Genomic DNA, 15,483 nt, shown 5'->3' with positions numbered 1-15,483 from the left:
TTTAAAATTAAATAGTTTCAATTACATCTTTAAAAAGTTAAATCTGACAATACATTGGATCACTTTTCTGTGTCTTCTTTCAAGGTGAATCACTGCAGGACACTAAGTAAAAAGGAACTTTATGAATGTAATTTATTATAGAGCCACACTGTTGGTGGGAATTAGAGGGAGCAGGGAACTATTGGAAATATTTTCAAGAAAATTCATGCAACTTTTTTTAACCAGGGGTTTTGTTGTTGTTGTTGTTGTTGTTTTCCCATGATTTCACACCCCAGAATTTCAGGTGACTGAAAACTATTTGCATGGAAGCCTGCAAAAACTTGAAAAGCCACTTTTGTATGAAAATTCATCCACATGAATTTTAACAAAGTTGCTGGAGGAAGTTCCTTCCAAAACCCACATGATGGAATGGATTAAGTACAGCAGGCCTGAACTCTGATCTGCTGGTGCTGAGTTAATATTATTAGAAGTTCTACCTTCTTGGCTATCATGAAGTATGGCAAAGGGCATGATCAGACAGGGCTCACTCGCTGTGCTTTATGGCGCATGCATAACCCCGTATTGTGAAATCTTTATACATAATTTTCTATTGGATCTACCAAAGTAACAACACAAATAGTGCCACAGAATGCAACTTCTACACTGTGTGTTCTTTGTGTCCTTTGTCACATATCATCACACCAATCACATATCTTTTTTGCTTGACAATACATATCATCACTTTTTGTTATGGCTGTCCCTTTGTGCCCTAAATTATTGTTTAGAGTTGCTGGTCTTGAATCAACCCTGAGATATTTTTTACTTCTATCAGCTTATTCCAGTGAACAAAGCCTTTAGTGGCAGGAAGTCTACCTGGAAGTGGGATTGAGATGCAAAACACCTGTAACTCATGCTCTGCCTTGAGGTCCAGAGCCAGATAGCAATTATGAAAGTTTAAAGCTATCAAACACTTGGAGTGTGTCTCTCTGTGGCAGAGCTATCCTCTTTGTCACAATGGCATGATTTGAGTTCACAGTGTGCAGCTAAACAGATGCCATCTTCACTCCATAGATGGCTGCATTTCACTGATGGGCAGAGATCCCTGTATATGGAAGTGGGAAAACACTTTGGGATCACTTGAGATTAAAACCCATTATATAAATGTAACAGATTTACTGCATTAACATTATTATCCTCCTGGACATTACAAATAGACTTTCCTATCATCTCCCATCCTTAGAATGTTTTTCTTAGCTGCTTATTTTGAGTAAATCTATTTTAAGACATTAACTTGGGTATACATTTCTTTTTGGAATGTGTTTGGCTTTAGTGATTTTGATCGTTCTGAGGTCAGTCATTAGTCTTTGGAAGACTGAAAGATACCTGTCTGAAAGGGCCTTTCTTTTTGTCATTAGAGGATTACCCAGAATTCTTTGTTTTGCATTTTCCCTGTGGCTTTCACTACTGCTGTTCTTTACTTGGCAGGTCCTATAATTATACAAATGTCTTAGGCTTGCAAGTGCTTCATGTGTAATACTGAGACTATCTAGGGCCTAATTTACTGCAAAGATATGTCTGTCAATGCATTGACAGTAGATATGTTCTATTTTTGATTTCTGTCTTTTGTATTTTACAGCAAAGATGAAATGGAAGATGCCACTTTATGTAGGGATCCCCCCCGCTTGCAGATACAACCATGTAGCATTTATTCTTCATTGCCATGTAAGTGACTGTAATGTTAAAGCAGAATTCTGCCAGCCCTAAACTTTACTAACTGTGTTTCATTCTTACTGATTTAAAGAGCCTACCTGCAATCTGTATTTATTTAGGTAACATACAGCTCGGCTGTTTCTTCAGTTCTTAAATGTATATGTAGTCACCGTATAGACCTACATTTTAGTTTTCTATTTTCTGTTAAGTCCCATGTTGATTTTAATCATTCTTTTCAAAACACAATTTACAATAATTAAATAGTTGCATTTCACAAAATAAAAACAGTTTATTAATACATGAAACAATGTACAGAAAGTCCAATAAATCAAGGTATTTTTCCACCCTTAAGGGCAGTGGTAGGAGCAGAGTGAAGTACGAGCAAGGCTTCTTATGGATTGTTGTCGCTCACCACACTGTTTCAAGTATAAATGCAGACTTCCAAGTATTCCGCTCAGCATCTTTTTGACTGTCATTAGTGAAAGAGTTCGCCACAGGAGCTACACCACAAAGTCTGTTGCTCCAGCTCTTCTTCACATCCCAGCAATATCTCTGGATATCTTTTTCTCAGATTCTCTCTTGTTTTTCAGTGATTAAATTTCAAAGGTCTTTGCCTTGAGCATTTCAATACATTTTTGAAGCTGTTCATCAGCTGTTGTTTTTTCAGTGCTCTGGTGGCTGAATCTGGCACCTGCTTGAAGCTCAGGCACTCCCGGTTTCTTGTGCTTGACATTGTCTCTGCACCTCAACACCTGTTTTGGTGCAGCTGCATTTTTTTCTTTGTACCTCAGTGCCTGTGCTTCTAGTGACTCAGTGCTACTGTAGTACCTCACCACCCATGTTTCTCAGTGGTTTAACACCAAACTTTGCATTTCGGCTTGGCTTCCATCTTGGCATTTAGCATTTGCTTCACTATTCCACACCTCTGGGACACTACTTAATGTAGCAGTTTGTCTATTAGGTATGGTGGCTGCTTCCCTGGAGGAGCCTGTACCCTTTTCCTTTTCATAGGAAGTAACTTCTAACACGGAAGGAAGGTTGCTCAGTAGCAATTCATGTGAATGAAACACAACCGATGTCTGTGATGACTGATAATCTTTGTGCCATCTGTCTTGGAGTCAGCCACAACGTGCATGGGTGACAGATATGCTTGCAAATATTACCCAAAGAACTTAAGAAATGTTCAGAATGACTCCAAGCACTCTTTGATAAACCCCTGGGGTACTCCTGTAAGTCCAAAACAAGGCTGTCAAGGTGTGTCACATCACAGGCTAAACCCTCAAGGCATAAAACTGAGTTGGCCAAGACCCCTGAGCACTAGGACTCAGCATTGGTGCTGTGTTGGTACAAACCAACCTTCTCTAAGGGCTAGTCTACACTTACCTGCCGGGTCGACGCGGTGAGTTCGACTTCTCGGAGTTCGAACTATCGCGTCTAATCTGGACGCGATAGTTCGAACTCCCCGCGCGCTCCGGTCGACTCCGGTACTCCACCACTGCAAACGGCGGTGGCGGAGTCGACCTTGGAGCCGCAGACTTCGATCCCGCGGCATCTGGACGGGTAAGTAGTTCGAACTAGGGTACTTCGAGTTCAGCTACGCTATTCACGTAGCTGAACTTGCGTACCCTAGTTCGACCCCCGCCCTTAGTGTAGACCTGCCCTATGACACGTCCATTGTAGCCTTTTCTTCAAAGTGGCCCACACAGTCACCTCTAGCATTGTGGGGTTCCACTAAGTATCGGTTCCTGAATGCACTCGAGAGGTCTAGGAGCCTGATCTTGCAGTGAGATCAATGACAAAGCTCACATTGACTCCAGTGGTGCAGGATCAGGCCCTTAGTCCTTGAAGTCAGTTGTTCTGAGCTCCAGCTCCTCAGGTAAGGAGGGACCCTCCACACGAGAGACTGCGGTAGAAGACACTGATTGCAGGCCAGCAGCGCTCCCCTGTTGAAGCTGCTAACTAGGCAGCTCTATAGTGTGGGCTCTAAACTTTCTTTTTCAGGCAGTAAATATAAACTAAAAAGGTTTTTCGTGTGTATTTTATTTTATTTATTAAACACTCTCCACCCAATAGTGTTGCCAATGCATTGGAGTGAGCAACAGAAATTACTCAGGACTATTCCTCCATGAGATTAGATGGTAGTGGGTCTTCTTCCCTTGCCAACACAAGAACTGTGGGAACAGCTAAGGAGGCTCTCTTCTGAACTACTGGAAGTCTCAAAATGAGCATAAAGTCACTCTCTGGGATGAGCTGCTCCTCTTCTTTCGAGGGTTAGGGAGATTGGAAACATCTTCTCTAGAGGAAATTAGGGAGCAACTTCTGTAAGGTCCTGCATAGACCAGGCTGAGCAGTTCCTCTCCTCCTCTGGGGCAGGGCAGGCAGATTATGTCAGAGTCTTCTATGTGGGGATCCCAGGCAGTGACACAGTCAGGCATTTTCCATGTAATGGAATTATACAGTTTTTTCAAGAAGAGTTTTACTGTATTCGATTGAAGTGAGCACCAGGAACCATAAATACAGAATGTACTATACTAAAGGGGCCTCTGCAAACATTAACTGATACATTAATGTGATTATGCAACCCTGTCATTATTTTGGTTTGCTATTGATGTCACTTGCTTTTTCATTGTTCCCAGCTCTATATCTTTGGTGGCATGAATGAGGAAGAAGAACTCAATGATATAATGGGGATGAAATTGATAAACCCATCAGACAGACAACCTAGTAAGTTTACTATGAATTTGGTAAATTCTAAACTTATTGTTAACTTGAAACCAATTCTTCATGTCTCTGTCCTTTTCCACTCCCATCTTATGCCAAATTCCGTGATAATATGTCTACAGAAAGACAGTACTATTATGTTTGCTTAACATAGGCTTCCAGAGCTGCTGTTCACTCCTTAAAATGCTGTTTAATATATCACCTAAACTGACAGTCATGATCTCTGGAAAACATACACTCTATCTGGTCTTATAGGGCCCAGTCCTCTGAGGTGCTGAGTGCCACCTGCGAGGAACTCAACTCCTTTGACATTCATTGACTTGAAGATCAAATAGCAGTGTGCATGTTTTCTGAAGAAAATAACTTTCAGTTAACTTTAGTGGGAGTTAAGAGCTCTCATCACCTGGTAGGATCACATGCTCAGGTATTACCTTATTTTACACTGTAAAATAGTACACTAAAATGTGCTTAGTCCCTTAATACCATAGGATTGGTTTTCCACCTATTGGTTTATTACTAATGTCACTTCACACATGGTATAACTTTAAACTCTTACTTTTAGCCTTTTTAAAATAAGAATAATGGTAATATCAGCTAGTTGTAGTCATAGATCCAACTAAAATATTGTATGTGTAACAGGGTGCGGCCCTCTGCTCACTTCTGTGTTCTTGTTCAAATGACTGTAACAACTCTGGTTTGTAAACACTCACATATAGCTTATTTGGGTTATCTCAACCACCACCTCTTTTACAGTCCATGCAGCAATTTCGTTTACAGTGACATACAAACCTCATGCCCCTTTTGCCAGCAAGAAGAGAGGGTAGAGATCTCTCCACACAGATATCTCCCTTTTACCTAGCCCTATTCCTATCCCTTATGCCATTCTCATTGCCCCTTCCCTTTGCACTTCCTTCCTGTGTGCCATTCTACTCTTTCAGTTAGTGGGTTAACTAGCTTGTTAGCGCCCCCAGCTCAAACTGATCTACTAATTAGCCCCAGCTTCACAAGAACATAAGAATGGCCATACTGGGTCAGACCAAAGTAGCCCAGTATCCTGTCTTCTGACAGTGGCCAATACCAGGTGCCCCAGAGGGAATGAACAGAACAGGTAATCACCAAGTGATCCATCCCCTGTCACCCATTCCCAGGTTCTGACAAACAGAGGCTAGGGACACCATCCCTGTCCATCCTGGCTAATAGCCACTGATGGACCTATCCTCCATGGCTTCCATCAGTCAGGTTTTCTTTGGGGAAACTATTTGGACTTAAATTGACTAGAGTACTGGTTCAGCTGCTGGTTCTCATCACTCTGTCACAGTAAGTAATAGTTCATCTGAAATGTGTTTTCTTATTAAATGTCTGAGTAAAATGAGCACAGTAGCTCATAACAAAAGGAGCACTGGCACTAACCCTAAGGTAATCCTACCACACGATCTTGTTGTCACTTACAGGTAGGATTTTTCTTCTTGCACAAAAGCCCCAAGTCAATCAGGGGAAGTTCTAGAAAAGACTCTAAAATGGCCTTTCAACCAACCTTGGCCTATTGCATAAAATGTTGCCAAGCGTAACAGACTTTGTCTAACAGTTAATATAAGCGCTTGATTATAATGGTTACAAGGACTACAAAAGTATTTTTTTCTCCTGCTGATAATAGCCCACCTTAACTGATTACTCTCGTCAAAGTTAGTATGGCAACACCCATTTTTTCATGTCCTCTGTGTATATATATCTTCCTACTGTATTTTCCACTGCATGCATCCGATGAAGTGGGTTTTAGCCCTTGAAAGCTTATGCTCAAGTATATTTGTTAGTCTCTAAGGTGCCACAAGTACTCCTCGTTCTTTTTGCTGATACTAACATGGCTACCATTCTGAAACCTGTAATAATGCTGAATTGATTTTAATTCATGACATTACTAAAAGCTGTTTAAAAATATCTGAGAGAATGCATTATTTTTACCTATAAAAGGTGGTGTGAATCGTTAATGCCTACAATTCTCATTTTGTGAATTAGGAGTCTTAATTACCAGCATCCCAGTAATATGTGTCTACCATATTTCCAGACTAGACAGCATATTATGGAGTGAGTAGTGTTGTTTTCACAATTACCACAAGATGTCATCACACTAACCCTCTTTGTGGGTGTCAGCCTAGTAATGTACTCCAGCGTCACTTGTACACTGTGTGACTGGTGACCTTTTCAGCTGCATACATCCTCACTATCCCTCTTTATAATTAGCAATAGGTAATTCTCAGCAGGGACAGGGTTTAGTTCAACATTACAAATTTTTGTTTTCATTCAAAGCTCTGAAGCTTTTCCAGTATCCCTTGGACAGTCCCCAATTGGGTCAGCTTCCCTGCAACACAATTCCTCCTCCAACAAGCCCCATCTCCCCTCAGCTAGCAGCAGGCTCTTCAATGGTGTGAAAAAGGACTCTTCTCTCCCACATTGGTAGCAGGCCCTCTTGGTGAGGAAGGTCCTCTGTGGCCTGTCTGGCTGATCTCTTCCAGTGGCATGTCATTTCTGGGGAGGAGGTTGATGTGCAAACCTCTAATTTGAGGTGAGGACCTCTATCTTCCCACTGGAGGCAGTAGCTGGGTGGCAAGACCCTGAGGTCTAAGTGATGCATTTCTCTTCATACTTCATGAGACTATGGAATTGTCTTTGGCTTTCACCCCAGAATGCACAATGTGTGCTTCTCAAGTCAGAGAACAATTGAAATCTCATGCTTGCTGCATTCTGGGACTCAAGTTAGTAGTAAAGCCTGGCAGTGTCAGGAAGTGGAAGAAAGCTGCAACAAATAAGGTTGCAAGCCCCAGGCATATTCTCTGGCTGGGGAGGGTACAATTAAGCTCCCAACAACTATTTAGGCCAAGACCCATCTTCAGGATTGGCTTTATTTTCAAATCTGTCTGCTGTCCTTGTCTAAGAGTATGTCCACGCTGCAAATAAAAACCTGCAGCTGGCCCATGCCCGCTGACTCAGGCTGAAGGGCTGTTTCATTGCTGTGCAGACTTCCTGGCTCAGGCTGCAGCCCAAGCTCTGGGAACCTCCCACCTTACAGGTCCTAGAGACCAGGTTCCAATCCGATCATGGAAGTCTACACTGCAAAGAAGCAGCCCCACAGCCCAAGCCCAGGGTGCCCCAGTCAACTGGCATGGGCCAGCCACAGGTATCTAATTGCACTGTAGACATACCCCAAAAAGCAGGAAGCATTATATCTGCCTTACCGTAGGTCACATATTTGGTACTAGTCATGTGCCCTGCCACTGCAGCTCACAGTTTTAAAAGGCTCAAGGATTATAACAAGTGCCTTGGGGGTCTGGGACATGTGCATGTTCACCAAGGCCCATCTTGCATGTATGCAGAGGTACAGATGTTTCCAAGTGTTGTGTAATGAAATGCGAGAAAAGAAAATGAAGAGTTGGGGAGAGAGAGAGAGAGAGAGAGAGAGAAACAAGAGCCTATCTCAGCTGATCTCAGTCCATCATGCTGGTACAGAGAGGCAATTCCTGATGTAGCTAGAATACAAGTAATATAGGGGTTTACTCTTCTTCAATATTTATATTACAATAGTACCCAAAAGCCCCAAACAGGATCAGGGTCCTATTATGTGAGGCCTTATATAAACCAAGATGTGAACACAGTCCATGTCCTGAAAAGTTCAATATCAATAACTTAAGCTGCACCTGAAAGTGAATAGGGATAGTCTTTGGAGGGCTTGTATAATGTGTTCCAGGCAGCATACCTATTCCCAACGTGGCAAGCTGGCAGCCACATTGTGTATCAATTGAAGCTTCAAATGATCTTGAGTGTGTGATTTTTGCTATGCTAACATTTTATCACTTCAAAACTTGTCTTGCGGATGAACATTCATAGCAGTTAAAAAAGCTATACATGTTATTGTAATCATATGGTCTCAGCCAAAAATATATTATAAAAATAGTAGAAAGATCCCATAACGGTTCTGATCTATCACTCCTTGTTCATAAAATGTGTTAATAGACTAATGGCAAATTGATGTCTTAATTTCAGTAATGAAGGAGATTCTCTCAGAATTTGGAATCCAGGGAGTAAGCAGCAGGTATTCTTTATATTTTTGTTTCTTTGCTTTCTTTCCTTCTATGGGAAAAGGCAGGGAAGATTGAATATTTGTGATTTTTTTCATATTGGCTCTGCCTTTGAATGAACTGGCCTCTCCATGCAGTACAAAGTATTTTCTGTGTATAAATATGTGATTAGTTGATTTTTTAATCCATCTCATCACTAATAATTGCCCACATTTCAGTGACAAATACAATGGCCCAGCTACATAAATCAATTCCCTTGCTACTCAGAGAACAGCATTTCATAGGGATAAAGGAATAGGCTGATATTCAGATGTGGGTCCTATTATTCTGGACCCTTAATACAAAGATTGTCTGCCTTTATTCCTCTTCTTCTCTGGTTTATCTGAGGCTATGTCTACACTGGGCCTGTACCCAAGGCCTGGCTCATATGCATGCATCTCCATATTAGCTAAGCCCACCAGAGTCCACACTGCAAAGCTGCACAGATACCATACCCCATGTAGCCATGTACATACTGACAGTGTAGCTACATGAGATTTCATAGTCCTGAGTGTCCCCACCATCTGGAGAAGCCCTAGTATTGGTTTGTGGGAGAACTTGTCTGTTCTTCTCAGACCCCTGTGCAGAAGTGCTTTCAGCCTGCCACATTTTAAATGCTGGTTTTTTTGTGAGGCACTTGCAAGTTGTGAATGCTGTTCACTTCTATCCATTCCATCCCAGGAAGAGCCTGGAACCAACTGATCAGCTCCTGCTGTTTGCAAATGAATGGTTTATATAGCAGAGCAGATGTTCAGCAAGACACTGGATGGCATTTCAGGAGCGCTTTCTGAGACAAAGAAAGCAGCTGAACTTGGAGGAGGGTTCATTCACAGCAGACTGGACACAGCTAATGAATGTCACAATTGGTCCTTATTTCCCATGTATAGATCGGCATACTGGTGCAGGACAACTATCATAGTGTGGTAGGACCACATGCATCCATCTTGGATACCACGTGGTGTCAGCCTGGGGAGGACAGAAGTCTGAGGACAGGGTGGATGCCCTCTGGGAGTCTCCTATGTACCTCCCTCTGCCCAGGATAAACAATAACAGAGTGTTTAAAAATAAACTTTTCTCAGCTTGGCATCCATCTTGGATACCACATGATGGTGGTGGCGTCTGGAGAGAGGGAAGGTGACCTATTTATGTTACCAATCTGCCTGGGGCTTCAGGTGATCAGGCTGAGGCCACAGGATCTTTAGAGGAGGAGATGAAGGGGCACATGAAGTGACTAAGTTTAAAGCTTTATTAAACAAATAACAGTGGTGAGTGCTGGGCACACCCCACATCACTCAGAGGGAGGAAGAAAGCGTGAGTGCCCAAGCCCTAACCCACTTTCATACTTACACACACACAATCCAAGGCTAGCCAAGCCTGGGTGTAATGTAAGAAGAAGTGGGGGAAAGGGTAGATGAGAGTTCTGCCCTGTGCACAGGTCATCTAGGGTCCGCTGTAAATCTCTGTCTTGCTTCAGCTCTCAGGAGGGTTTTAAGCCCTGGGTTCTTCTGGGGGCATTTCGTCCAGGGACCCCCGTCCCCCGTGCTCTCTGTACCAGTCCGAACCGGCCTTCCACGCCTCCCTTCGCTTCCCCAAAACACACCGGTTTCAGGGTCGTGATACTGTTGTGTTCCCACTCACTGGCCTTTGCAATCTTATTAGTTTTGCAACCCCTTCAGTTCTATCTGGCTCAGTTCTCCTTTCTCACGGCTGGCTGGGTTTGTGATACAGGCTTCTGGCTGTTTAGCAGCAGAGAGCTTGTTTGTGTGCACTGGCCTTAGGCTGCAGTTTCGTTCCTTATCTTCGTTCCTTATCTTTGGATCATCAAGTTACCCGTTCCTTTCTCCTTTCCTCCCCCTTCGGCCCCTTGTAACCTGCAAAGGAATCTTCCATTCCACACTCACACTTTTAACCCTTCCCAAGATACTTCCCAATGCATATAGAGGTGTTAGCAATATACAATGCTGGTGCTTACACAGGGGACCCCATGGGGAGGAAGGGGAGGCATTTTATTGTGACACTATGAGAGTTTCTTGTGTAGTGTCCTCCATCCAGGATAAACAAACCTGTTCCCAGAACATAACATCCTTCTCCACAGCAGAACAGGGAATTGTGTGCATGACAATGGAAGAGTAAGTAGACTCAAGGACAGGTGACCACATCATCGCTATGACCACACCACACAGTGACCAGGTAGCAAGGTGGGTCATGGGTCAACGTGCAGCCTTACCCAGGCTCCCAGACAGGTTTGCCAACTCCATTTCTACACACCTTTGAACACACATCTCAGGGATTTGAGTGTGAATGACAGGAATGTAGGAGGCAATGACTAGCGATTTGACACACAGAAAGCCAGAAATGTAGACATACGCTCAGAGAACATCTCTTGCCACCCTGGCGTCCATGTGGGCAAAGACACTCATCTGTCTTCTCAGCAAGGATGCCGGTGATATTCATTCACCTCCTGAAGACTTAAGGAGGGAACACCTGAAATAGTAGATTGAGGATATCAAGTAGAAAGATACTGGATACGGGGAGAGGAAAAATAGAAGAGTCAAAGATTACACTAATGCTGAAAGACTGAGTTCTCAAATATTGCTGCTGTTTTGCAAATGTATTATTTATTTCACCCAACTGTAGCATATAGCTCTGTGCTTAACAACTGTGTCCCCTTGAACTAAATCAATATTCTAATACCTGACCTCAAATAACTTCCAGAACAACCAAGAGAAAAAGAGAATTCACTTCCTTTGCAGCCATTTTTATTTGTTTAGAAAAGTGTTTAGTTTCAGGATCTTTATTAATACCATGATTTTGTCTATGTGTGTGTGTGTAGGTTTACTCCCACCAAAATACCCAAAGTGAAATATGAATTAATGGCATCACCTTTTCCTGCCAGAATGGAGTCCCCACCTGCAATCCCGGTAAGTATCTCACCTCAGTTTCACTAGATCTAAGGAGGATTGTTTCTTTGTGTAACATTGGAGCTGTGGTTTTGTCCAGAACACTTAAGAAATGTGCATTCACCTGAAAGCTAAGCAGTAAGACGTGACAGGATATGCTTTATGCTACACAACATTACCCCGCAGGTGCCTTGTGAGGAACAAAGCTAAAGCAAGCGTCCTGAATCTCTTGGGCCTGATGTTGCACCTTATTGTGCCTCTGGCTAATTACAAAATGGCTTCATGAAAGAAAAAATATTCCTGTTTGCTTGGGGGTTTAGTTGGTTGGTTTTTTAGTGTGGATTTTATATATGGAGGGGAAAAAGTCAAAGAAATAACCATTTTAAGGGCCAGATCTCTCTCTCACACACACCCTGACTGGATGCCCAAAAGGGAGGCGAACTCCATGAGGTGATCCTGGCAGAGATTTTCTTGAACCAGCCCTTAAGGATTTGTGGAGAGGAATGTCTGTACGGAGAACAGGAATTGTCTTACGGGGGTGATTGCTGCATTGGCTGCTTCTCCTACCACTCCCGGGCAACATAATTTCTGCAGTTACTGGCTGAGCTCCCCCTGTGGCAGCTCAATAGCTGCTGCAGAGGTGACTCAGAGGGAGCAATATAGCTCTCAACTGTAGTGCTTCCACCTAGCTGTCTGCAAGGCAGTTTGCAGTGCCTCAGAAAGCAACACTTCCCCTCTTCTGCTTTTTGGTCTTGTACCATGAACTCAGCAGCATTCTATCCATGATGCAGAGCTCCAGCAGAGAAGCATTAGGGTTGTCAATTTGTTTGACTGTATTCCTGGAGGTTTCATCTCATGACATGATCTTTAATTAAAGATTAATCTTTAATTCCTGGAGATTCCCGGGCAATCCTGGATGGATGGCAACCCTAAGAAGCATCCACATTCAGTAAGGAGCGGGGGATGGAGTGACAGAGGAAGTACGGACACTCCCCAACTTACGCAAGCATTCCATTCCGGAACGCCTTACGTAACTCGATTTTTGTGTAAGTCGGGAACATATACCCGACCATTACGCAAAAAACAAACAAACAAAACACTTTCTAGCTTACGGAATTTACAGAACTTTTTCCATAAATGCGGATTTGTGTAAGTTGGGTTTGCATAACCCATGGAGCCTCTGTACTCCCTCTTCTGTGCAGCAAGGTCAAGGATTCCTGCCTTGCTTTGTTTATACTAAGCATGAAAGTAAGAAAAAGGGATCTACAGAACCAGAACCTATTTTAATCATTTTGTTTATTCTGAAAGAGGTTTCTCTTCCTTTCTCCTTTGACTTAGCAGAAATGGGGGTTAAACACGGAACATATTCTTTTTGGGGGGAAGCTGCTAAAGTGTTTGAGTATCTCCAGGAGGAGTGGAAGAGAGAAAGAGCTCAGTGGTTTGAGCACTGGCCTGCTAAACCCAGGGTTGTGAGCTCATTCCTTGAGGGGACCATTTAAGGATCTGGGGCAAAAATCTGTCTGGGAATTGGTCCTGCTTTGAGCAGGGGGTTGGACTAGATGATCTCCTGAGGTCCCTTCCAACCCTGATACTTTATGATTAATTAGTTAAATAAATAAACTGGAGAGAAAGCTCTGAGGGGGGACATAATGTATTTCATCTTTCCCGCCTGACAGGAGTATCATGTTAATGGCTCCACTCTGAGTCATCTCTTTTGGTGCTAAGGTTTTGGTTTGGAGGTATTTTTTTGGCCGGGGACAGGAGGGAGGGAGGCTCTTTAAGGTCCCAGTTCAGTAAAGCTTTTAAATACATGCTTAAATACTTTGATGAATAGGGCTGGATGGCTGAATTGGGGCATAAATTGCTCCTTCTATTATCACTGTACCTTGCATAGTAATTTTAGCAGTTATTTTCAAATTATGGGCTAATAGACTCTCTTAATTTGGCACAAGCCATTCAGGTCAATTTTATGTATTTCTTATGGTATCACATGAAAAAATTGAGCATGCCAGCCCCATGCACAACCTGCTTTGGGGGATATAATTTAAAATTATTGCTACAATACAATTACTATATAAACTATTTGCTGTAGGGGACAATTTAAATGGCTCACATGTTCCTTGAATCACTTGCATATAAAGATTTCCCAGATTACCCAATAACACCATTATTTAGCAAATAAATTACTGGGTTCTTAATTTATGTAGTAAAATATTTAATTATTGATTTAATTGCCAAGATAAATACATTGTTCAGTAAATGAATTAATTTCCATTACTAAACATTATACTACAGAGTATTTGCTAAATGGATGCATTATTTTATTACTATCAATAATTTCAGTGTAGGATTCCATCCCCCCTGCAGATGATTTGAGATCAGCCTTCAGAAGAATTTCAGCCCTGTCTCTGAGACCAGTGGTAAAAGCCAATATGTGCAGGCCACTCTCCTAGAGAGACTGAATAACTAATGCTGTCAACAGGATTAAATGAGGAAAATTCATAGCAAAACAAATTTATTGTTTAGAACAGAAAAGGTAAAAATCACTGCTGAGCAGAAACAAGGTGGAAAAATGTGCGAATAAATAACTAGAGTAAACCAAAAATCACAGCTGGCATCCCACTATGAAATAATGATCAACATGGGTCTGTGTTGTAGTGAAATCTATCGTCTCTTATCATCACCAAGGGAAAAACTGGTAGATAGAACAGTAGGTCTTGATGGGAAAACTCATAGATGACTTAGTCCATTGTAGGTTTAAGGGGAGATGCTAATAATCATTAAATGCCTTCTCTTCTTCTGTGATTCTCAAGCTGTGTTAACTTATGACTTTCTACATAGGCAGCTCAACTCAGAGATTTCATTTCTGTACGTAACCAAGCAATGGACATGATCACAAGGGCCTTTGCCTTTCTGGACTTGGAGTTTCAAAAGCTAGACACGTATGTATTATTTAGAGTCTCTAGAAATTTTCTTTATGTGTTTTGTGGGAGACGGGGGGTAAAAATCTCTTAAAGGGGGTAAGGATAAGGATTATTATGGGAACCAATATTTTACAAGCAAAAAATAAGATAGAAATGTCTACAAATGTAAAAGTTCAGCACAATGATTCAGCTTTTTAAATAAAGGGTTGCAAGCTTCATTATCATTAAACTGTTTTCCCCTCCATGGAGCAGTATGCATCATATGGCTGTGGCTGCTGCCAAAAAGATAATATGATATTCAGAAACCTGCAAAGGGCATAATTGCTCTACTGTTTGCTCACAATTTGTTTAAAGTTTAATATACAGTATGAATTTTAAAATTTGGATGTTAGTTATTATATCATGAATGTCAAAGTATTTTAAGCAACTTACAGAGAAACATGAAAGAGTTACTATTAGGCTTAGTTCTAGTTCTCAGAGACCGATTGCCCCTTCTGGCAGAAAAACAATACAAAAAGGGACTCAGATGAAGGAAATTTCCTTAAGGATCCTCTTGCAGAGATCCTTCCCTCTGGTTGCTTCACTAGGGGAGTGAGCTTATCCCCTGTGGTACAGGTTGCAGGAGCCACCCACAAATCTGAAGGATTCCTGGGGATCGGATCAGAGTCATCCATGTGGATAACCTGTACTTCCACAGTTGCTTGAGCCCCCAGTGGAATCCTGTGCTCCATCCCTGGCAGCACACCACCACCTGGTGTTATCAGGGACTTGCCTGCAGTTACCCCTGGGAAAAAGATAATACAGCCCCAATTTGTATCTTTTCAGGGCTATACTGGGGAGGGGGATCCACCCAGATCCACCTATTCTCTGTTCCTTTCTCCAGCCCTGTGCCTACAAAATGCCTTTCATGTGGTAAAGATGAGGGGAATATTACCCAATTCTCCCCTCCTTCTTCCTGAGAGGTGGGATAACCACCCTCAGTTCTTAGGGGATGTACCATCCTACACAGAGATAATTAGTTGAAGGGCCTTTTAACTTTGCACTAATTTTCTTGTTACCTACTTTTTGGTTTTGTTTTCAGTGTTGTTTAGGGCTTATTTCTTTTGGATGTTTAATTTCCTGTTAGAGCCTTCTGTAGCA

The 15,483-nt window shown here is 42.2% G+C and overlaps 1 protein-coding gene across 5 annotated transcripts in view; it reads left to right on the top strand.

The window, feature by feature from the left end:
- LOC123372922 (rab9 effector protein with kelch motifs-like) overlaps positions 1-15,483 on the top strand; it is a 78,038-nt gene that overhangs the window by 39,234 nt on the left and 23,321 nt on the right. For all 5 annotated transcript variants that reach the window (XM_045021564.1, XM_045021563.1, XM_045021561.1 and 2 more), the window contains 5 exons: positions 1,616-1,701; positions 4,326-4,413; positions 8,446-8,494; positions 11,353-11,440; positions 14,261-14,361. In XM_045021564.1, coding sequence (XP_044877499.1) covers positions 1,616-1,701; positions 4,326-4,413; positions 8,446-8,494; positions 11,353-11,440; positions 14,261-14,361 — 412 coding nt within the window. The remainder of the gene's footprint in view (positions 1-1,615; positions 1,702-4,325; positions 4,414-8,445; positions 8,495-11,352; positions 11,441-14,260; positions 14,362-15,483) is intronic.

This window comes from Mauremys mutica, chromosome 6 (assembly GCF_020497125.1).
Source record: "Mauremys mutica isolate MM-2020 ecotype Southern chromosome 6, ASM2049712v1, whole genome shotgun sequence".
Taxonomy (NCBI): domain Eukaryota; kingdom Metazoa; phylum Chordata; order Testudines; family Geoemydidae; genus Mauremys; species Mauremys mutica.
This window is presented reverse-complemented; position numbering and strand designations above follow the sequence as displayed.